Raw genomic sequence first — 25,243 nt, forward strand, 5'->3', positions numbered from 1 at the left:
GAACAGCACAAAACTTTCTAACAAATTAATCTTCATGCTAAAGAATAAACAATGTATTTGCAGTAGGCGTACGTGTTGTGCGATTTTCACTAGGCAAACCAGACACTGACTGCACGGTTAGTTTGATGAGGTTTAATGTGAATGACTTCAACTATATATACATAATTAATCTTATATGTGTATACTGTATATATATATATATATATATATATATATATATATATATATATATATATATATATATATATATATATATATATGAGGGGGGGGGGGTGGCGGTGAACGTAAGTTGTTGTTGAGCTGGGGGGGGGGGGGGGGGGGGGGACGTAAGCGAACGTAAGTTGTATATTGTGATCGATTGCCAGTGGAGGGCGACATAATTATGGATCAGAAGTAAATAAACTAGATTTTTTATTTATTGTTTTTTCAGCGTGTGAAATCGGAAGTGTGGCGTGAGAGCGTGTGAAGACGGTCAAATGCGTGTGTCACACGCTCAATGCGTGAGACTTGAGAACACTGTATATATATACGGTCTCTGGTGTATACACACACAGACACACATGTATACACAGTTCAAGTACATTTCGTTCAATTTGCTAAACTACGAACTAGCTAGCACAATTTGCTAACCTGAGAGGATTTAAAGTTAACATCTGGCTAGCTAGTCAAATATCTCACTGAGCTACCTACAGAAAGAACTGCAAAGAACTTGACCCTAATGGCCTGTTACAACAATTTACTGCAGAACAAGACATTGAGGTGTGGTATAAAGACACTTTTGACATTTTAAACAAAGGTAAAAGGTTTTAATACTGCTGTTGAGAGTTTTGATAGTTTTGCTGTTGAACGCATTCACGTTTGAGCATCTGGTATTAGATGTCAATCAACGCAGCTATTAACTGTCAATCACCTTATCGCCACACCCCTTTATGTAACACTTAATAACTTCTATAAAATCTGTTTATCGAAGAGAAAAACACTGGGAGAGATACTAACACAATGGGGTCTTTTAGAATTGACAAAATATAATTGCTCAAAAAACGTATTTTACGTGTAATAAAAATTCAAAGTTTCTCGTCCGGTCCGTTCACTTACATGGAAATGGGCGGGGTTAAAAGTTGTACTGCAGCCAGCCACTAGAGGGCAGCTGACACACGGAGGCTTCACTTTTCATTCATGTCGTCCAGTCCACTTATATATATGGTCTCTGGATTATACTTTAGCGAGTGACCATAGAGCGCGACTCCGCTCACCTCGCGCGAACGGCGGAGGCATTTATACTTGACGCATCACATTATTTGCAGTGTTGTCTGAAACGATATGTGGTAGTACAAAGAAACACCCCTCAAAAACAGTGGAAGGAAGATTTACCTGACGAAAATTAATGTTGCATTGTGTTCCAGGTTTGAAAAGTGCTGGAATTTAGGGTAAAGTAAGGTCAGCCCTGTTCAGAATGTAGACATCGTGACTGTCAGTACGCAACATGTGGGGCAAGGATAGACGAACATGGGACTGGGAAGGAGGGCGGAGCTGGACGTGACAGGTAATTGTGACATTTTAGGCAATGCTGACAGTAGAAGTAATGTTAATGGCATTGTGACTGTAGTGGTATTTGTGACTGTAGTGGTATTTGTGGCTGTAATGGTATTTGTGGCTGTAGTGGTATTTGTGAATGTAGTGGTATTTGTGGTTGTAGTGGTAATGTTAGCAGCAGTAGTTGTAATGTTTACAGTCGCGGTTGTAACAACAATGACAGTGACGGGATAAACACAGACAAGCAGCATCTCACATGGACTACAGTCTGCATTCCACAGGCATAAATGCCATAGTGCTACTGATAAACACCTCAGTTTCTGATCATGTATTGTAAATGCAGACAGTCTTACGTGGAGTGGTCGTTGTGCTCGTTGTTGAGGTGGTAGTTGTCCTAACAGTGGTGACAGGAGGCAGGTTGCTGCTGGACACAGTCAGATCTGCTGTGGTGCTGTTGGATGTGGTAATGTTGGCTGTAGTAGTATTGCTAGCTGTAATGATATTTGTGACATTTAAGGTAATGTTGACATTAGAAGTAATGTTAATGGGATTTCTGACAGTAGTAGTATTTTTTGAAGAAGTAGTAACTGTGACTGTAGTGGTACTTGTGGCTGTAGTGGTATTTGTGGCTCTAGTACTTGTGGCATTTGGCAGTTGTATTGGTATTATTGGTGATGTTGACAGTGGTGGTATTTCTGGCTGTAGTTGTAATGTTGGTATACAGAATGGACTACTTGAACAGTCTTATAGGGAACACTCTGACAGAATAGGAAATGTTTGACAGAGGTGGAACAGTATGACTGTTCTAGTCCAAACAGTAGTCATGCCTTATTGTGCTAGGTTGTTCAGTACAGTGTGTAGAGCCATGGTGATGGCATCATCAGTTGACCTATTTCACCTGTATGTGTCAACTATTTTGTTTGTTGTGCTAGAATGTCTATGGTTTGTGTGAACTTCATCAAAACCCTTTTACTGTGGGTCAGTGTATGCTTAATTTGTATTTAATTTTTTCCGTCCATCTTTGGTTCCCCTTGAACCTGTTGCGGTTGGGGCCTTCAATGATGTTGCAATCAATGTGATCACATGTAACAGGGTTTTCCCCCCATGCTCGTCAGAAGCATAGTGGATACTGTACGGGTAAGATCTGTTGTTCACTGTGTCTGAGATTAGCTATTCTAAAAGTTTTAGCGTCAAGCTTAACATAACATATTGGATGTAAGTTCGAGAAGATGTTAGAACATTAAGTTTAATGTCAAAATGTATGAGCGAAATTTGTCGATGTATAATGATGCGTTCATACTTTTTTGCCGATTTCAGTGCAGCATGGAAATACGCTGTTTGGCGTACTGTGCCCCATGCTGTATTTTGCAGAATAAATCCATAGTTCTCTACACCTGACTTGTATTTGCCTGCTCCTTGCACCATCACAGTCCTAAGTCTGCTACATATGCACACAGGTCTGTTGGCCTAATTGTTCTGTATGCATACTGGTCTGTTGGCCTGTATGCATGCTCATCTTTTGTTCTATTTGTTCTGTATGCATACTAGTGAGGGTCAATAGTGCATGGCAGAGGCTTCTCAATGCATTTGAAGACCAGTTTCTCTTGATTCTCTTGATACGTCATGGCCTCTAATAATTCAGATAGAATATTATAACTTGCAATGGGCACTGGTACAATGCAGATGTTTTAAAACAGTCAGGAATAAAGGAGAAAGAATGAGGATGTTTGTAAATACCTCAGTCAGTTGCCCTGTACAGTCTCATGACCTTCTTGTGTATATCTTGGGTTGTACACTAGTTACTTAGCATGTATCCTGTGGTGTTTTTGAATGTAATGTTGGTAGTAATGGTGTTGTGACAGTACTGGTAATTTTAGCAGAAATGGTGTTCATGGCCACACTCATGAGCTGTATCGCATGTGGAATATACTCAGCACTCCTCAGACAAACAATGCCATGCTGCTACTGACACTGATATCGTAAACGTAGACTGTCTTACGTTGAGTGGTGGTTGTGCTCGTTGTTGAGGTGGTTGTGGTCCTAACAGTGGTGGCAGGGGGCAGGTTGCTGCTGAGTACAGTCAGGTCTGCGGTGGTGCTGTTGGATGTGGTAATGTTGGCTGTAGTAGTATTGCTGGCTGTAACGGTATTTATGACATTTTAGGTAATGTTGACAGTAGACATAATGCTAAGGGCATATCTGACAGTAGTGGTATTTCTTGCAGAAGTGGTACTTGTAATGTCTACAGTAGTGGTTTTGGTAACAATGACAGTGACAGTATAAACACAGTTAAGCAGCATCTCACATGGACTACAGTCTGCCTTCCACAGGTACAAATGCCATAGTGCCAGTGTTAAAAATCTTAGTTTCTAATTGTGTCATTAATGTAGATGGTCATACGTGGAGCAGTGGATGTGGTGATCGGAGGCAGATCGCTGCAGGACACATTCAGGTCTGCGTTAGTGCCGCTGGACATGTACGTGACATAACCTGGCTGGTTGCTGGTGATCACCTGGTTGATCCAGGGCTGGTACTGAGACACTCTGGTGTACACACCAGGGAAATTTCCCTGATTACAGGCATCATAGCCCACAATTCCAGCCTGGATCCAAATAGAACCATGTGTGACCACTAGTGGACCTCCAGAATCATTCTGTGTGGAGCCAGAGAGATATTAAAATTCACCAAATGCACACACTCTTAAATAAAATAAAATATTGAAAGCAAGCAGAATAAGGTAAGATTACCTGACAGGAGTATTTGCCCTTTGATAAAGCTCCAGCACAAATCATGTTGCCTGTGATCCTGCCACCATATAAGCAGAAACATTGCTTGTTCCCAATAATTGGGACTTGCACTTCCTGAAGGTTCCCAGAAGACGGAAGACTTACTGTAACATGTTAAATTATATATTTTTTAAAATGGTAGCAGTGTTGTACTCGGTGTGCTCTGATTACCAATACTAGAAACCCTAGATTTTTGAAGGATAATAGTGTAATGTAAATCAAATAAAACTGGTTTTACTCAAGTTGTCTTTTCCTGTATTTTATTACAGAGGGGCAATGCTCAGAGTGCGCGTGCGCGCACATACACACACACACACACACTATCATACTGATAAAGTACATGTAAGTCACTCTGTATGAGAGTGTACGCAAGTCAGTCTGTATGAGTGCATGTAAGTCACTTTATATTACAGTGTGTTCTGACAGTTTAATGTAATTTTAGGCTCAGTTGTTTTATGTTTTAATTATGGCTTGTCAGGAGCAAAGAAAGTTCTTCTCTTCGTGAACTTCCATAACACACAGGCTGTGACGGGCAGGTGTGAGCAACAAAAAGGAAGCGATCACGCCAAGTCTCAGGGAAAAAGGGTGGTTTAATATAAAGTGTGCAAACCTAAAACCCGTGCAATAGATCCGAATTAAGGATATAATGACCAGCGGTCAACTGGTACAAAGACAAGGCATATATAGACAGACAAACGACCATCAGGTGGGAACGGATCACGGGCTCCGCCCACCTGAGGGGCGTACACGACGTCACAAAACAACAACAACACAGCCGCTGTGGACAGAGGCGGCCGGTAGGGGGCCGCCTCACCGTGACAGACCCCCCCACCAAGCCGCACTCCCCTCCACTGGGTGTGTGGCACACAGCGGCTGCACAACAACACGAAGGGGCAGGAAGGCAAGGACAGGCAGGGACACATCTCCTGCAGTCCACGAGCTGAAACACAAAACACATAACATAGTCAGCTCACCTCCCTGGGCAGGACCCTGGACCGACTGGGCCGTCAACAAGACAAAACCACGCCCCGGTCGGTCACAGGGCCCTCACGCCCTAACCGGCCTTAAGCCGCATAGCCCCACAGGTGCGAGGACGGCGGGCCTCGGCTCCTTGTCCGTCCGGGGTGTATGTGTGTGCAGGTTACCTCCCTGGGGCGTGGCTACGTCACCTCCAGGACCCCGTGGAAGGGTCTCCGTCCTGTGCAGGAGCTCTTCAGACCGGAGCCCCATGGTCCCCAAACATCCGGGGGCCCCAGCCCTCTAGGGAGGGGCTCTTTCCGACCGGGCTCCGGTCACCCCACAACATAAGGGGGCTCCTGCCAGCTGGAGACCTCCACAAGGCCCAGGAACGCCACGATCCACCGCCAGGGAGAAGCACCTGCACACAAAACACAAAATGCACACACACACCCACACACACCAACACAAAACATAGACGCGCACTGCCCTGATCCCCCTTACAATGGGGGAGGGGTCTCCGTCTTAGCAGGGGACCTCCACCTGCTCAGGAGAACCCCCCACGTTCCTGGTCAGGGCCTCCCTCAGGAGCGACGCCCTCCGTGCCACACCCCATGGCACGGGACCACAGCCGGTCCTCCCCCAAACACACATTTAAGGGGAGGAGCATGCGTGGGATTACATGTAACAGTTGACAACACGCTAGGACAACACACACGCAAATACTAGACAAACAAAACTGTGCACAAACAACGAACGGAACGGGATCCATACGTGCACGCTCGTTAGACACTGACGCGCCGCTCGGGTTCGCAGTCGCTCCCCCACATTAAACACAAGACGACGGGGGAGCGAGGCGACGGTGATGAGCGGTACCCGCGTCACACATAAAACATTTAACACTAACACAAACGAGCGACGCACACTGACCAACGTTACCATTCATACGTACACAGACACCACACAAGACGAAGAGCATACCCAGGGAGACTGCCCTGGTCCTCGCCGTGCCACACACACAACACGGGCACGGCGGAGCTCTTCAAACAAACAGACAACAAACACGAAGAGTTTTCCCAGGGCAGACAGCCCTGGTCCTCGCCGTGCACACACAACACAAAAGCACGGCGGAACTCTTCACAAAACACCACGCAGACAAACACTTACCACGAGACATGACCACGAACGAAGGAGAAAGAAAAAGAGACTCGGCGGCTTCCGAAGGGTGGCTGGTCATTCTGTGACGGGCAGGTGTGAGCAACAAAAAGGAAGCGATCACGCCAAGTCTCAGGGAAAAAGGGTGGTTTAATATAAAGTGTGCAAACCTAAAACCCGTGCAATAGATCCGAATTAAGGATATAATGACCAGCGGTCAACTGGTACAAAGACAAGGCATATATAGACAGACAAACGACCATCAGGTGGGAACGGATCACGGGCTCCGCCCACCTGAGGGGCGTACACGACGTCACAAAACAACAACAACACAGCCGCTGTGGACAGAGGCGGCCGGTAGGGGGCCGCCTCACCGTGACACAGGCACTGTATATGGACATACAGTCCCAGACATAATTTCTGTCACTTATCCATGTTGTGGAAACAAAAGCTTATAATCTGACTTTAAATTCATCGACTGGTTTTAGAAATGACCCATATGAAAGCTGAAACCCTCCCAAATGAGATTTAATTTACGAAAATAAATTTGCTTTACTGCAGAAATATTGATCATTTAATGAACACAGAAAGGTCAGATTTTGGCAAGACAAAAGTTTTGTCGCCTTGTCATATAATGCACCCAATCCTAGTTTACAGCCTCTCCTGTGCTCACTAATTGATTGGTTAATTAGTGGTTGTGTATAAAAAGAACTCCAGCACTCCAGACCTTCACTTGCACTGCAACTTGACCTCTGCCAAAAATCCATCCTGCGACCAAAGCCTTGATTATCAAGACGCTGAAGACCAAAATCCACTGCAGAGGTGGCTGGCACCTTTAATGTGTCTCAGCATCAAGTACAAAGAATAAAAAAAAGATTTGAAGAGACTGGAGACTGGTGGTAGGGAACTGGTCTTGCGACCGGAGGGTTGTGGGTTTGATTCCCAAACCTGAGGCCATGACTGAGGTGCCCCTGAGCAAGGCACCTAACCCCAACTGCTCCCCGGGTGCCGGGCTAGGGCTGCCCACCGCTCTGGGAACGTGTGATCCACAGCCCCCTAGTAATCACTAGTGTGTGTGTGTGTGTGTGTGTGTGTGTGTGTGTGTGTGTGTGTGTTCTAACTGCACAGATGGGTTAAAAGCAGAGGACAAATTTCGATTGCGGTGAAAAAAATCACAAAATTGACGAAATATGGCACATTCACATTTACACGTTTTTGACAAGCCCAGGTCTGGCAGACCCCACAAGACAACTGCTCGGGAGGAACGTTTGTTGGTTAGAAAATCCAAAGCCAGTCCCTCTTCCACTCCAGCAGAGCTCCACCAGGCCTGGTCACCTCAAGTCCCTGTGTCAACTAGAACAGTTTGTAGGATTCTGTCTCGAAATGGCCTCCAGTGCCCAGAAGCCAGCACTTTAAACAAAAGGCAGGTGGACAGATGGACGCTGGAAAAGTGGCAGAAGGTGGATTTCTCAGATGAATCTTCAGTTGAATTACACCACAGCCGCCGCAAATACTGCAGGAGACCTACTGGAGCCCGTATGGATCCAAAATTTAGCCAGAAAACAGTCAAGTTTGGTGGTGGAAAGATCATGTTACACTCAGTATGGGGGTGTGCGAAACATTTGAAAGGTGGAAGGCAATATCAATAGCCTAAAACAGGGGTCGGCAACCTATGGCACACGTGCCACTGCTGGCACGCCGAGGCATAATCACTGGCACGTGACACGCTGGACCAGCATCAGTAAAAAAAAAATTATAATAAAAAATCTCAGACAGAGAGCACAATCCTCCAATCTAAATCGCTCCTCAACGCTCTGCACTCAGCTCCCGCCACAGACCCATGTTTAAATTTAGCCTAATACAAGTCAGCTAGCCTACCTGATAGCGTTACAAAAGATAACAGAGCCTCCGGTTTAAAAAACAAAGCGAGGGCATTTCAACCCTGGATGGAAGACTATGGTTTTTGGTGTATGTCAAAGATCGTGCAGCGTGTACAATGTGCTATGACAATGTTGTGTGCCAAACTTCCAGCATTAAGAAGCATTTCGACAAGATGTATAAAGACCCCGCCGAAAGAGCCGAAGTCGTTAAACGTCCCGTGGCTAGATATGGCAAACAGACCAGCTCTCTTAAAGTAGGGTGACTAAACATCAGTATTTCAAGGGACATGTCTGTATTTCACGTACTGTCCCGGGTTTTTCTAAAGTGAGGAAATGTCCTGGTTTTTAATTACCTTCATTGGACTATTAAAATTTAAATTTACAGGCAATACGGCCACACGGTGCTGCGTGTGATGTAATCCCTGAGCCGCGTCAAGACTGGATTATTTATTATGGATTATTATACTTTTGTGAGTGACCATAGCGCGCGACTCCGCACACCTGTGTCGTGTCACATTCTTTGCAGTGTTGTCCGAAACAATTTGTGGTAGTATAAAGAAACACCCCTCAAAAACAGGGGAAGGAACATTTACCTGACGAAAATCTATGTTGCATTTTGTTCCACGTTTGAAAAGTGCTGGAATTTAGGCTCAAATGAGGGCAGCCCTGTTCTTAAATAAGAAATGTAGACAGCGTGACACTGCAACATGCAACACCCCCCCCCCCCCACTCCAGTTTTATTTGTTGATAGTGGCACACTCTTTGACTAGAAATGTTGAAATTGGCACTCTGTCTCAAAGGTTGCCGACCCCTGGCCTAAAATATCAAGAAGTATTAGCTACATCTTACATTCCCAATCATTAAAGGGGTCAAATTTTGCAGCAGGATGGTGCTCCACCTCATGCATCCATCTGTACATCAAAGTTCCTCAAGGTGAAGAAGATCAAGGTGCTCCAGGACTGGCCAGCCCAGTCACCAGACATGAACATCATTGAGCATGTTTGGGGTAGGACGAAAGAGGAAGCTTGGAAGACAAAACCAAATAATTTTTATGAACTCTAGGAGGCATGTAAGACTGCATTCTTTGCTATTCCTGATGACTTCATCAATAAATTGTATGAATCATTGTCGAACCGCATGGATGTGGTCCTTCAAGCTTGTGGAAGTCACACAAAATATTAAATATGGCTCTAATAGCACCACAACGTCATTCACCAGTGTTATGAAGCATATATTTGTATATGAAGAGAATTATTTGTTTGATTTTCACCTTACTTTCTGTGGGCGACAAAACCTTTGTCTTGCCAAAATCTGACCTTTCTGTGTTCATTAAATTATCAATATTTCTGCAGTAAAGCAAATTTATTTTCGTAAATTAAATCTCATTTGGGAGGGTTTCAGCTTTCATATGAGTAATTTCTAAAAACCAATCGATGAATTTAAGGTCAGGTTATAAGCTTTTGTTTCCACAACATGGATAAGCGACAGAACTTATGTCAGGGACTGTAAGTTGATCAGCCCACCAATGTCTCATGATGTAACTGATACACCTGTACTGATCCCACATCAGTACTCTGTTTGATGATGGTTTACACATGGCCCTTTAATACACATGTATTGATAAGTGTTCTCTGTTTGCTGATTCTGTTTACACGTGGCTCTTAGTTTAATCAGAAAGCCTTTACTGTTTCTCACCTCCACTGGCGATGATTCCCCAGCCAGTGACCCAGCTCAGGGTTCCATTGAAGAAGGTGCTGCTATAGGCAGCCAGGCAGACTGGAGTGATGTAGGGGGTGAATGTCACTGTGTAAGACAGCTGAAGCAGGGCCAGGTTGTTTTCCTGGGTAACATAATCAAAGTTGGGATTTATGATGACCTTTATGACAGTTCTGGACACCTGATTTGTGTTGTTTCCATTCAGAGATTCTGTTCCAAGATACACAGTCACCCCAGAGTCAGGACAACTGAAAAGAGGGAAGAGACAATCTTATCAGCATAATCTGAGATTGTGGTCATGTTTTGTGACTTATGCAGTGTTTTGTGAGTTTGTTTCTTTGTCATGTTTGTTTATTTTCTTGTTTATGATGCATTCTGAACTGTGTTCTACTCTGTACCTTAAACCACATAATGCTGATGTGAGAACCCAGCCACTGTTGATGAGGGAACCACTGCAGAAATGGCCATTATCGGCACGCAGGCTGACTACCCAAGGCCAAGAACCAGCAGTTGCAGTATCTCCTCCCACTGTCTTGTTGTTCAAACTAGCCACACCACACACTGAAACACAAAATGTAGGACAAGTGTTGTCTGACTACATGTTTGATTTTGTTTCACTCTGTAATTTGCTCAATTTCTAATTTAAATCACCTTAATTGGCATGTCAAATTTCTATTGTATTGCCACTGCATTTACAGATAAACAGCACACATATACACAACAAATATCTGTCTCTGTCTCTCTCCTTCTTTCTGTGTGTTCAATTCGGTGGTTCAATGGTGCTTTACTGACAAATAATCACACATGAATTGCAGACATTTTGATGAATAAAATTACCACGGTGAACCATGATGGGATATATTTCTACCATTCTCTCTCACACTATATAGTTTGGGTGCCCTTGTTAATTTTCCTGATTTACCTTTATAAATCATTGAATGTTTGGATTTTTAAAAATCAGTTAAATAAAGGGGACAAACACAGTGATATTTGAGAGGTGAAATGAAGTTTATATGATTTACAGAAAGTGTGCAATAATTGTCTAAACAAGAATAGGCAGGTGCAAAATCTTGGGCACTGTTGTCATTTTATTGATTTCAAAACCTTTTGAACTAATTATTGGAACTCAAATTTGGTTTGGTAAGTTCAGTGACCCTTGACCTGCATACACATGTCACTCCAGTTATGAGAAAGGGTAGTTAAGGGTGGCAATTGTATGTTTTTCTCCTCTTTGCATCTTCTCTGAAGAGTCGCAGCATGGAAGACTCAAAACAACTTTCAAATGACCTGAAAACAAAGATTGTTCACCGTCAGGGCTGGACTGGTAATCTGGTGTACCGGGCATTTGCCCGGTGGGCCAACAGTCTGGAAAAAAACAGTCCGGATTTGTTTTTCCTTCCCTTTTTTTCTGAAATCGGCCCACAATTTAGAGGGGGCGGCCCATTGGACCATCTTCAATATAGACAGTGGACTGAACCAATCAGGATATAGGACGAAAGCCCTTTCACCCTTTCTCTCCGTGGTTCGCTGTATATTTTCAGAATTTGTTGCGGGCCAATAAAAACTGGACATAGGGCCATAGTTTGGACACCCCTGCTCTACGGGGATCTCCTCAGATACTGGTACTGAAAACAACGCAAAAGATAATGTGAGTTTCAGATTATTTCCCATAAAATCAGAATTCGCTCTATTAGTTTTTTTTTTATAACTTAAACTTAAATTCCTCACAATCTTGGATGGATTGTCTTCCACAGGTATATCTAATGAAGAAAATCATAGAAGTTATAAATATATGCTCATTGCCGTTACCTGCGCATATCTAAATCATAACAACATAGTAAAATATATATTTTTCTTGCTACTTAGGTACTTGCAGCGTTAGCCTGATTCTCGGGGTCACAGTAGCCTGCGGTGTCTCAGCATTAGCTTCACCATGACATAAGGCTGTAAAAAATAAATTAAAAATCATCAGACTCACACCTTCGAAATACAAAACACCAGTCTCTTTTACAATGTTTCACAATAAGGATAATAACTAACGGCACGTCATAGCTAAACTGCAGTAGCAACGGCAACGTAAATGACCTGTTTTTCGGAGGGTATAAGAACACAGGCATGTGTTAGCATTGCCTTTAAATAAACTAAATCACCAGTAGATTACTGTTTGAAGACCTGAGAGACCTGACTGGAACATATCTAACCATCATTTCACTCAGGTAAAGAGGGGCAAGACCATGAAGACATTTAAAAACCATGACTAGAACCTTAAAATCTATTCTAAAGCTGACAGGTAACCAGTGCAGTGAGTGGAGTGCAGGTGTAATATGATCTCTCTTTCTCCTGCGGGTCAGAACCCTTGCAGCCACGTTCTGAACTCGCTGTAGGTGCGAGATAGAGCTCTTTGGAAGAGCAGATAGAACAGCGTTACAATAATCTAGCCTTGATGTGATAAATGCATGGACAAGTTTTTCACTGTCAGCAGGAGAGAGCATATCTCAGACCTTAGCGATGTTTCGAAGATGAAAGTAAGCTGTCTTGCATGTAGTCATGATGTGTGATTTGAAGCTGAGCTCATTATCAAAGGTGACGCCCAGGTTCTTAACACATTGTCTGGCATTCAGATTCATTTGATTTAAATAAGTCTGGACATCATTCCTTTGTGAATCACTGCCAAGAACAAGAACCTCTGTCTTCTGTGTATTTAACTGCAGAAAATTGTCAGACATCCATGTCTGTATATCATCTATGCAGTCAAACAGTGAGCAAATTGATTTTGGGGCTTTAGGTTCTAGCGAAATATAAAGTTGAGTGTCATCTGCATATTGATGATAACTAATACCATGTTTATTAATGATGTGTGGTAACGGAAGCATATATAGGTTGAATAGTAACGGCCCAAGAATTGATCCTTGGGGGACGCCACAAGTTATTTTTTGACATGTGGATGAAGAGGTACCTAATGCTACATAGTAATCACGCCCAGTTAGGTACGATCTAAACCAGTCTAAGACTAAGCCACTAAGGCCTACCCAGCTCTGTAGACGATCAAGAAGTATTTCATGATCAACGGTGTCAAAAGCGGCGCTTAAATCTAGCAGAAAAAGGACTGAGAGTTTGCCTGCATCCTTATTCAATCTCAAGTCATTTACTACCTTAACTAGGGCTGTTTCAGTGCTGTGGAGAGCTCTGAAACCAGATTGAAAAGTGTAATTTATTTGATTTACTTTGACATAGTCATTCAACTGGATTGACGCTACTTTTTCAATTATTTTGCTAAGAAAGGAAAGGTTAGATATAGGTCGATAATTATTAAGAATTGTGGGATCAAGATTTCTGTTCTTTAATAGTGGTTTAACCATTGCAGTTTTAAGAATTTTAGGGAATTCACCCAATTGCAGAGACTGATTAACAATCGTTAGAACTTCATTTGCTAATGAGCTCAGAACCTGCTTGAAAAAGCATGTTGGTAAAGGGTCCAGTTCACAAGTAGAGGATTTTAGTGATGAGATCACATCAAGTAGTGTTACCATGTCAACTTCTTGGAAATAAGACATATTAAAGTTACGGTACCTAATTGAAAGCATTATTTGAAAGATCTACAAAGCCAAAAGGTAGTTGCTCTATTTTCTTGTGATTTTTCTATTTCTCAAACAAGTTATAAAATGGCACCACAAGTTTCAGCACACATGTGCTGTCAGAATTCTTACATTCTCCTGCAGAAAATGTCAGCTGGAAATGAGTTTTCGGAGCCTGTTTAAAAAGTTTAAAAGTTGGCATTCCGGGACTGCACAAGGAGCACCAGAGTGTGGGAGAGAGGGCAGGTGAGTATCTGCTGGCAGCTTAGTGGAGCAGAGAGCAGTGGAGACATGCAGAGCCGGGCCAGTGGAACACATTGACAGGACCAGTAGGTCCGGGTTGGGACCAAACACAAAAGGTGTACTATGTACAGCACTGTAGTACTGTCTTCAACCTCCACTACAAATACCAATGCTCATGCTCATGGTAAAGCTAACACTGTTGCTCACAATAGATCACTTCACCTGCAGAATAGATTTGGACCACTGCAGAACCTCAGAAGCACAGAACAAACAGTAAATGCCCGTCGCCAGGAGCACTCCAGCAGAGCTACAGACTCACAGCCTGCAAACACAGCTGACACCCTTATAATTGGGGACGACTGTATTAATGGCATTGTTACGGTACGGTTAGGGGTTCTGTGTTTTCTTTTTGTGTTGTCTGGCGTTGTATGTGGTCTGTTTTCAGGTTCTCCAGAAGAGGGCGAAACACCGTAATTAACATCAGGTGCCGGTGTTACGAGAAGATTGGATGACGGGTCCTTAAAAGCTCGTGTTGAACCTGAAACGGTACCCTGTGGTGTCTTGAGCAGTAGACTCCACTTGGTCATTGGGGACACTGAGCTGGGTTGTGGTGACCAATATGAGATCGTTCGATGGTTATCCTTCGGGTTTATTTTAGATATATCGCTACGCGATTCGAGACGTACAATTAATAGATATATATCGCTACGCGATTCGAGACATACTGCTAATACATACCGCTACGCGGTTTGAGACATACTGCTATTTAGCTTTGGTATATTTGATGTGTGCGCTGTATAGGTCAGTGGGGGTTATGTGTTTACGGGGGATACTTGTTGTTTTGTTTGTGTTAGTAGAGCTGGGCTGCTGATTTGTTTGGGGGTTGTTTTTCTCCTGTTTATGTTATAGGGAGTTAGGTAATGTTTTTTGGTTTGTTATTTCTTTGACGAGGTTAGTTAAGTTGATTTGTGGGAGGTAGTTTCTTGTTTATTATGTTGGCCTTGGCCCAGCCTGAAGTTATTGTGTTACCTCAATATAATAGAAAATATAATACATGGTCATTATTGTTACAAATATATATATCTATATATACCTGTTGGGAAAGCACTACAAATAAATCAATGGCGAATAGCCAGTGAAACGCGGTTCAGTGTCGCCTGATATTTCTTTTTTTTTGCTTTAGTTATGTTTATTTTTATGTTGCGGTCCGACTAGCGAGCCGGGGTCATCAGGGCCGTAACAGGCATGAAATATCCAAAACTCATATTTCGCTGTGAACTGAACATCACAGTCTTTGAGCTAAATGATAAACTGCCAAAATTGCTTGCTGACCACTCAACAGTTAAATGGCTTATTGTCCATGTTGGCAAAAATGACACAAGAAATCAGGAGTCTGAGGTTTTGAAAAGAGACTTAACCTCTTCAGTACAATTAGAAGCCTCAGTGTTCAAACATTGGTCAAATCAGTGGTCCTCTGCCAACATGGAGAACAAATATTTTCTCAAGGTTACTTGGACTAAACACTTGACTACTCAAAAGTTGCAGATCAAACAACTTGAACTTTATTTACAACTTCAACCTGTTTTTTGGAAAGAGGGATTTGTTTAGGCATGATGGACTTCACACAAACAAGAGGGGTGTTCATACCTTAACACAGAACTTGATTTTCGCTGTACACAATCTTCTCACCCCCACCAGTGATAACACACTGGCACTAGCACCCAAGGGCTCCTCTCAACCAGTGGGTGTTATCATGTGTTGTGTTAGAGCTACAACATGCATCCCCCACTGTGGACACACGAACGGAGCTGCAGACCTTGGATGAGAGCAATGACGAGGGTAGAGACTATCAGTTTATGGGAACGCCACGACCTCATGAAGACTCTTCACTCTCCTCCATCTCCACTCCCCCCTCACCCCACCTGAACCTCCCAGCAAAAATAGAGTAGCTGGTGTTGGCTGGGATAAGGCTATCACTCTCCTTGTTGGCCAGTCCTCAAGTTCAGAGTAGGATCTGCCCAACTCCCTCTCCATCCACACCTACTGTTTCATCCTCATCTCCATCCTTTACACCAGGGGTCTGCAACCTTTGAGACACGGAGTGCCAACTTTAACATTTCTAGTCAATGAGTGTGCCACTATAAAAAAATAAATAGGAGCGGGGGGTGGGTGTGCATGTTGCACTGACAGTCAATGTGTCAATCGGGGGGGGGGGGGGGGGGGGGTTAGAGCAAATTACTAATAGACCTGATTTATTTCAGCGAACTCGGAGCAGTCGTTTTCTGCGTGGTCCTAGCACTTGATTCATCGCTATTTAAATATTTGTTTTTAACCATAAAAACAGCAGGGGACCAAAACCCACTTTTGAAAAAGTGGCGGGGACATGTCTTTAAATTTTTTTGCTGATGCTAGTCCAGTGTGCCGCGTGTCAGTTATTATGCCTCGGCATGCCAACGGTGGCACGCATGCCATAGGTTGCCGACCCCTGCTGTAGATGATAACATTCTTATAGACAGACTAGAGAAGTGGGTTGGTCTCTCAGAAACAGTCCTAAAATAGTTCAGTTCTTATTTGCAAGGCAGGAATTATTTTGTTGAAATTGAAAATAAGACTTCTGAAAGAGTGCCAGTCACTCATGGTGTTCCACAAGGTTCAACTCTGGGACCATTCCTATTTAATTTATACATGCTTCAACTTGGACAGATCATACTTGACTCTGGGCTGTCATACCATAGCTACACAGACAACACTCAGTCCCTGTAACTCTCTCTGTAAGTGCCTTGAACACATCAATAACTGGATGGGTCAAAACTTTCTACAGTTAAAAAACAAAGATAAAACAGAAATCATTATTTTTGGCAATAGCAATGGAAGGCACAGACTAGCTGCCTACTTAGACTCTAAAACCCTACATTCTAAAGAGCTAGCTCGTAACCTAGGCGTATTAATGTGCGTTCGCGCAGTGTCCTGTGCTCGGCGTTGTCTGAGTCATACATGTTCTGTGTGAACCTGAGTGTTCTACGTGCGCCGTCTGTGCAATATCTGTTCAATAAAGTGACGTCTGTGACAAAAACCAGCGGACTCGTGTCTCGTCCGTCAGCCGCCGCAAGCATCACACATGGGGGTTGAGCCGCTTCCACCGCATTCCAGATCATAGATTCTGATCTCAGTTTTAGCAGTCACATGAAGTCAGTAACTAAGTCAGCATTTTATCATCTTAAAAATATCAATAAGATCAGAGATTTCTTGACAAAAGCAGATATTGAGAAACTCATTCATGCTTTTGTCTCTAGCAGGGTTTATTTCTGTAATGGCCTCCTTTTGGACTTCCAAAAAAGACAATCAAACAGCTACAGCTGATTCAAAATGCAGCTGCTAGAGTTCTCACTAGGAGCAAAAGAAGTGATCACATCATTCTTAAGTTCATACACTGACTACCAGTACAATACAGGATAGACTTCAAGGTGTTATTACTGGTCTATAAATCACTTAATGGTGTAGGACCAGTGTATCTATCTGACATGCTGCAGAGCTATGAGCCAGGCAGAAATCTTAGGTCACTAGGAACTAATCAGTTAGTCCTGTCAAAAGAACTAAGCAAGTAGAGGCAGCATTTAGCTATTATGCTGTTTCTAAATGGAACCAGCTGTTGGAAGGTACTAAAAGAGCTCCAACGTTAGATGTTTTTAAATCCAAGATAAAAAAGTTATTATTTTATTATTATCTTCGTTAATTCTTTTATCTTTTAATCATTTTATCTTTTATTTTTAGATTGTAATCATTTTAATTTTTATTTGATTTCCTACCGGTCGCCTCCGTCCACAGCGGCTGTTGTTGTTGTTGTTTTGTTACGTCGTGTGCGTCCCTCAGGTGGGCGGAGCCCATGATCCGTCTCACCTGAGGGTCGTTTGTTTGCCTATATATGTCTTTGTCTTTGTACCAGTTGACCACTGGTCATTATATCCTTAATTCGGATCTACTCACGAGTTTTTGGTTTGTGAACTTCTACATTAAACCATCCTTTTTCCCTGAGACTTGGCGTGATCGCTTCCTTTTTGTTCGCACTCCCTGCCCGTCACAGAATGACCAGCCACTTTCGGAAGCCGCCAGTCTCTTTTTCTTTCTCCTTCGTTTGTGGTCATGTCTCGTGCTAAGTGTTTGTCTTCGTAGTGTTTCGAGAAGAGATCCGCTGTGCCTATGTGTTGTGTGTGTGGCACGGCGAGGACCAGGGCTGTCTTCCTGGGAACACTCTTCGTGTTGTTTGTTTGTTTGAAGAGATCCGCCGTGCTGATGTGTTGTGTTTGTGGCACGGCGAGGACCAGGGCTGTCTTCCTGGGAACACTCTTCGTCTTGTGTGGTGTTAAGTGTGTACGCGTGAACGGCAACGTAGATCGGTGTGCGTCACTCGGTTGTGTTCTGTGTTTTGTGTGTGACGTTAGTGCCACTCATCACTGTCGCCTCGCTCCCCTTTCGTCTTGTGTTTTATGTGGGGGAGCGACTGCGAACCTGAGCGGCACGTCACAAATACCGAGCGTGCATATGTGGATCTCGTTTGTTCATCGTTTTGTACACGTTTTTTTGTTTGTCTAGTCTTTGCGTGTTCGTTGTGTCCTAGCGTGCTCTTGAAATGTTGCTATATGTAATTCCACACATGCTCCTCCCCCTAAATGTGTGTTTGGGGGGGGGGACGGGTTGTGGTCCCGTGCCACTGGGTATGGCACGGAGGGCGTCTGAGGCGCGTTTGTGTTTTGTGTTGGTGTGTGGTTGGGGGTGTGTGTGTGTGTGTGTGTGTGTTTGTGTTTTCTGTGCAGGTGCTTCCCCCTGGCGGTGTCGTGAAGTTCCTGGACCTTGTGGGCGTCTCCACCTGGCAGGAGCCCCCTTATGTTGTGGGGTGACTGGAGCCCGGTCGTAAAGAGCCCCTCCCTTGAGGGCTGGGGACCCCGGATGTTTGGGGACCTTGGGGCTCCGGTCTGAGAAGCTCCTGCTGAAGATGGAGATCCTCCCTCCTGCCCGGGGTGACCAGGAGGCCCTTGGGGCTGCTCCCCAGCCCGCGACGGGGGTGCTCTGGGCCTCGGTCTCTGGCGCTCCTGGGTTGGGTGGAGGAGTCCACCTTGCGATGAGGGGCCCCGGGAGGGGTTGCCTCCCCAGGAGTCTTGGGTGACCCCTTGCAGAAGGCAGGGGTCAGCTCTGGGAGGAGGTAGGTCCAGGAGGAGAAGTAGCCACACCACGGGGAGGTAACCTGCACACACACACACACACTAGGGACGATAAAGGAGCCGTAGCTCCTCGTCCTCACACCTGTGGGGCTCACCCGCTGAAGGCCGGTTAGGGCGTGAGGGCCCTGTGACCAGTGATGTCAGTAACAGTTAACAGTAACAGTTACTCTAATCTTACCACTTTTTTCGGTAACGAGTAATATAACGCGCTACTATTTCCAGTCCAGTAATCAGATTAAAGTTACTTATCCAAATAACTGTGCGTTACTATTTTTATTTTCCCTAGTAAATATTTAATTTTGCACTGTGTTCCACGTTTGAAAAGTGCTGGAATTTTGACTAACGTCGCCTACTTTAAAATGCTTGAAATTGTAATGGTATTTCGTTTCACAAGCTGTCTGACTGAACAGGGGTGGGTTTCCTGAAACGTTCGTAGCGCTAAGTACTTCTTAACCTCGTACGTTTCATACGAGGTTACGAAGTACTTGGCGCTACGAACGTTTCGGGAAACCCACCCCAGTTCGCTTGTATTACGTTTACAAATAAATTTACAAATAATACTGCGCAGCTACACAAACGTAATGTCAGGAGAGTCTTGCCCTTTAAGTGACACTGGGGGGGCGACTGAGCGCGCCAGGGTTGCGTTATCAATAATGTTTCCCTCCTCGGGATTTTTGGATTAAGCAGTTTCTGCCTCGGTTACCGAACCTGCTTCAATACATTGTTACTGTTAAAAATGCACTTCCAATAAAGTGAGTATTGGAAAATTTTATTTTGCTGCTGAATGTAACTACTAAAGTAACTTGTAATCTAACGTAGTTACTTTTAAAATCAAGTAATATGTAACGTAACTAAGTTACTTTTAAAAGGAGTAATCAGTAATCAGTAATCTGATTACTTTCTCAAGGTAACTTAGCCATCACTGCCTGTGACTGACCGGGGCGTGGTTTTGTGTTGTTAACGGCCCGGTCGGTCCAGGGTCCCGCCCAGGGAGGTGAGCTAATTAATGTTTTATGTTTTGTGTTTCAGCTCCTGGACTGCAGGGGGTGTGTCCCTGCCTTGTCCCTGCCTTCCTGCCCCTTCATGTTTTGTGTGCAGCCGCTGTGTGCCACACACCCAGTGGAGGGGAGTGAGGCTTGGTGGGGGGGTATGTCATGGTGAGGCGGCCCCCTACCGGTCGCCTCCGTCCACAGCGGCGGCTGTTGTTGTTTTGTTACGTGGTGTGCGTCCCTCAGGTTGGCGGAGCCTGTAATCCGTCTCACCTGAGGGTTGTTTGTTTGCCTATATATGTCTTGTCTTTGTACCAGTTGACCGCTGGTCATTATATCCTTAATTCGGATCTACTCACGGGTTTTTGGTTTGCGCACTTCTACATTAAATCATCCTTTTTCCTGAGACTTGGTGTGATCGCTTCTTTTTTGTTCGCACTTCCTGCCCGTCACAACAACACCTTCCCAAATTGATAGACCTCGAGTCGTAATAACCTTCTTACTTTTCTTTTTGCCAGTGTGTATGAAATGTGCTATATACATAAACTTGCCTTGCCTTGCCTGAAACACCCGCCCCGACGACTCCTGTCTCCCCTCCCACCGCAATGTATTCTGGTTCCCCGTACATACCACACCCCCCTACCCCCCTCTCGTCATGAACAATGTGTTTGAAAAAAGAACTTTTTGAAGTAAATGAAACATGATTTGGAAAAAAATCCCATTTGAAGTAAATTATGAAAACAAAATACATTTACTCACTTTTGCCCATGGTATCCTGAGCATCGCCTGAAGCAGTGGTGTGGTCAGCATAACCTGTAACATATTAGAATACAACAGTTAATGGAGAAATAACGCAAGTCATCCGTAGGAAGAGAATGATACATTGCTATACCTGATTCTTGAGTAATGTGGTTTACGATTTAAAAAGATAAAGCAAACAACTACATTGAAAATAAACTGATTGTCTCGTCTAGTAATTAGCTAACATAAGAAAATCTTCTTACCGTTTGTGTAGCTGGAGGCCATAGTTTTTTCTTTGTTCTTGACGCTGTAGAAAAAAATGTACTTCTCTCCTGATGTATCACGCTTTTTTTTTTTTTCGTCCACTTGAGAGTCGTTGAAGTTCAACCACTGAATTACCCTGAAGAGCGCCGCCATTTTGAGATTGCTGTAAATTGTGGGGAGACTTACCCTTATGTGCCTCTCACTCCCCCTCTCCCTTTCTTTCCCTCTTCCTCTCTCTCTCTCTCTCTCTCTCTCTCTCTCACTCCCTCTCTCTCCCTCACTCCTTCTCCCTCTCTCTTGCCCTCTTCCTCTCTCTCTCCCTCTCCCCCTCTCTCTCAGCCCTTCAGGTGTATGTTAACATGCAGACATTTTGCCTTGAGCTGAGATTCTTGGGATCTGTGGGGAGATTCTGGGGTGATCTGGAGTGATTTGGGGGGATCTAGGTGAAATGAGCAGCTGCCAAAGCTTTAAGCACAGCTTATCAACAATTTGTTTGATGTTTGGAAAGATTAATGACAATACACCCTAACCCCTTCCCCTGGTCTTTCTTTTTTTTCTTTTTTTTTTCTTTCCTTTTTTCCTTTTTTCTTTTTATTTTATCCATTTATAGTAGTTATTATATATAATATATATAAAATATACATTATCCGTAGAGCAGAATATTGCGGAGAGCAGAAGCTATGAGGAAAAGAAGGAAGAAGAAAGAGCGCGCTAGAGAGGCATTCTTTAAGGATCCGTTTAGATTTGTTAAAACGTTGTTTAGTCAGGAGAAGTCAGGGAGCCTAAAGGTAGGAAAGAAGGAGCTTGAGGGGCATTTTCAGAAGGTGTACTCAAGGGAGGAAAGGACTAGTGAGTTGAAATTGCCAGCAGATATTCCGCCAGTAGGTGACCTACAGTGGAAGATGGATGTTAATCCCCTTAAGTGGAGTGAGGTACAGGATGTAGTGCGGTGTGCAAAAGCTGGTTCAGCACCAGGGCCTAATGGAGTTCCATATAGATTATATAAAAGTGCGCCAGATGTTTTAAAGTTGTTATGGAGGTTGATGATTATAGTGTGGAAGAAGGGGATTATCCCAAAGGATTGGCGAAGGGCAGGTGGTGTTCTTATTCCGAAAGAGAAGGATTCTGTAGCCATAGAGCAGTTTCGTCCCATAAGCTTGCTTAATGTGGAGGGTAAAATATTCTTTAGTGTAGTTGCACGTAGGTTGGCAGCGTTTCTGAAAAAGAATAAGTTAATTGATACATCGGTGCAAAAAGCAGGGATTACAGGTTTTTCAGGGTGTATAGAGCATAGTAGCATGATTTGGCACCAGATTCAAACAGCAAGAGCAGAGAGAAGAGACCTACATGTGGTATTCTTGGATCTGGCTAACGCTTTTGGTTCGGTACCACATGCTCTGTTGTGGAAAGCATTTGAATTTTTTCAGATTCCAGATGAGATTACGAGGTTAGTTAAAGCTTATTTTGGAGACATTCAGTTTTGTTTCAGCACAGAGGAGTTTGTTACATCTTGGCAACGTCTGGAAGTAGGTATAATGGCAGGGTGCACAATCTCACCATTGGCATTTACAATGGCAATGGAGGTGATTATTAGGGCTTCTAAGTGGGTTGTAGGTGGGGAGAGGCTGCATGATGGCACCCGGCTCCCACCGATTAGGGCATACATGGATGACATGACTACATTGACGACAACTGTTCCATGTGCTCGGCGGCTGTTGGAGAAGCTAGGTGATAATCTTAGGCTGGCTAGGATGAAGGTTAAACCCAGTAAGTCTAGGAGTGTTTCAATTGTGAAAGGGAAGTTGACACAAGAAAAGTATGTGATGGAGGGAGAAGTTATACCGTCTATTCTGGAGAAATCAGTTAAGAGTCTAGGTAGGTGGTACACCGCAGCACTGAACGACAAAGAGCAGGTTGTAGAGTTAAGGAAGGAATTGGGTGAGGCTATTAATAGTATCGATAAGTCCTTTTTGCCAGGTAAATTAAAGTTGTGGTGTTTGCAGTTTGGATTGTTGCCTCGTCTAAGGTGGCCACTGACAGTGTATGATATTCCAATGACTGAAGTTGAGAGGCTAGAAAGAATTGTTAATAAGGCTGTAAGAAAATGGCTTGGGGTTCCACATTGTCTTAGTAGTGTGGCATGGTTTGGGAGAGGAGTACTAGAACTGCCACTAACAAGCTTAGTTGAGGAGTTTAAATGTGCCAAGGTAGGCAGAGAAATGTTGTTGATGGGGTCGAAAGATGCACTGATCAAAGCAGCGGCACCAGTGACACGTACAGGAAGAAAGTGGAATTCCCAAGAGGCAACTCAGGCAGCAAAGAGGGCATTGGAGCATAGAGATGTTGTAGGGCAGGTGCAAAATGGTAGGGACTAGGGTCAGGTGATACATGGAGGGCATTCAGCAAGGCCACATCTCCTGAGAGAAGACGAATGGTGACTGGTTTTATTCGAGAGCAGGAGGAGGAAGTAAGACGGGCAAAAGCTGCAGGACAGAGTAAGCAGGGTCAGTGGATGAAATGGGAAAGTGTAGAGAAGAGGAGAATCACCTGGCGAGAGTTGTGGGCATTGGATGCGAGTCGTATAAAGTTTCTGGTGGGAGCTACTTATGATGTGCTTCCAACTCCACAAAACCTTGGGCAGTGGTTAGGTGAGGATCCAACTTGTAAGCTATGTGCAGGAAGTGGTACATTGAAGCACATCCTGTCGGCATGCAAGGTGAGTTTGTCACAGGGACGTTATACATGGAGGCATAATCAGGTACTTAAATCACTGGCAGGTGCACTTGATAAGAAGCGTTTGGAAGTTAGTGGCATGCCAGTTGCTAGTTCCAATAGAGTAATTAGGTTTGTGTGTGAGGGGCAGCATAGCAAGGAGCCAGCACAGTTTTCAAAAGTTGGCGATAAGTGGGCTGATGCAAGAGATTGGAACCTGTTGGTTGATGTAGGCTGTAAATTGCAGGTTCCAGAGTGTATTGTTGTCACAAACTTGAGGCCAGATGTTGTGTTGTACTCTGAAAGTAAGCGAATAGTGTATTTCATAGAGCTAACTGTTCCGTTTGAGGACGAAGTTGATGCAGCATATGAAAGGAAAAGGTTGAAGTATGCAGATTTGGTGGCTGAGGTAAGAGAGCGGGGCTGGCAAGCATATATTAGACCTGTAGAGGTAGGGGCTAGGGGTTTCGTGGCGAAGTCTGCCACAAGACTACTGGCTGAGTTTGGATTTAGAGGCTGTGTGATGAGAGCAGTGGTAAAGGAGTTGTCAGAGGTAGCTGAGAGATCTAGTCAGTGGGTGTGGCTAAGAAGGGCTGAGGGTAGGTGGGGTAAGGATAGTACTTGAAGAGATAAATTGTTTGGTGGGTGTGATGTTGAGATATGGGTAGGATTGTCACTTGGCTTTTCCGATAGCCGTCGGGTAGCAGGGTTGTTGGTAATTTTGTGATGGGCTACATTGTGAGCTTGGAGGGGGGTGGGTCTGGGACGCCAGACTCCACTGATGAGCCTTCTGGAGGTGTTGGGGGCTCAATTCATCGAAACACCAACGAAGGGAGGTGCCTTCCTGATGACCCCAAGGAAAAGCTTGCAAGGTATTGTGTGTGTCCATGTCACTTTGTTTTGAAGGTCAGTCCAGGTTTGTTTGGTGGTCTGAGTACTTGGCAGTTGAGGCAATGGACCATGAACATAGTGCACTGTGCTTCTGGATCCTTGTCGAGCCAGTATCAGATTGTAGCTGCTGCTGTGTTCTGTTCAAGCAACTAGTGTGTGCATAGGGTGTGTGAAATCTATCTTGTCTTCTTAGTAGTATTGTGTAGGTATTATTAGATCATGGTTGTTGGTTGGTTAATACATCCTAGCCAAGCCTGTTGCATGACTCTGGATGTTAGGTGCAGGATTTATCATCTTCCTGTTTTATGTTACTTATATGTACACATACATGCCCATACTAACATATATCAACACACGGAAAACCAAGACAAAAACAAAAAAAAGATAAAATAAAATAAAAAATAAAAAAATAAAAATAAATAAATAAATAAATAAATAAAAAAGAAGGGGAGGGGGAGTAAGGTAAAAGGATAAGAGAACATGGAGGTTGCTTTAGTTAGTCAGTCTTACATATCCTCAGCCGGAAGCCGTTGCAAGGATTTGAAGAATGTTATGAAAGGCGACCAGCACCTATAAAAATTTTCT

At 44.0% G+C, this 25,243-nt stretch overlaps 1 protein-coding gene across 2 annotated transcripts in view; it reads right to left on the bottom strand.

The window, feature by feature from the left end:
* LOC143503591 (transmembrane protease serine 9-like) overlaps positions 1-25,243 on the bottom strand; it is a 118,617-nt gene that overhangs the window by 19,923 nt on the left and 73,451 nt on the right. Inside the window, exons 14-19 of one of the 2 annotated variants that reach the window (XM_076995676.1) lie at positions 10,426-10,588; positions 10,007-10,275; positions 4,281-4,423; positions 3,934-4,186; positions 3,533-3,670; positions 1,887-2,024 (exon numbers count right to left, since the gene is read on the bottom strand). In XM_076995676.1, the coding sequence (XP_076851791.1) occupies positions 1,887-2,024; positions 3,533-3,670; positions 3,934-4,186; positions 4,281-4,423; positions 10,007-10,275; positions 10,426-10,588 (1,104 nt within the window). The remainder of the gene's footprint in view (positions 1-1,886; positions 2,025-3,532; positions 3,671-3,933; positions 4,187-4,280; positions 4,424-10,006; positions 10,276-10,425; positions 10,589-25,243) is intronic. The other variant, XM_076995677.1, reaches the window with a different exon arrangement.

This window comes from Brachyhypopomus gauderio, chromosome 2 (assembly GCF_052324685.1).
Source record: "Brachyhypopomus gauderio isolate BG-103 chromosome 2, BGAUD_0.2, whole genome shotgun sequence".
Taxonomy (NCBI): Eukaryota; Metazoa; Chordata; class Actinopteri; order Gymnotiformes; family Hypopomidae; genus Brachyhypopomus; species Brachyhypopomus gauderio.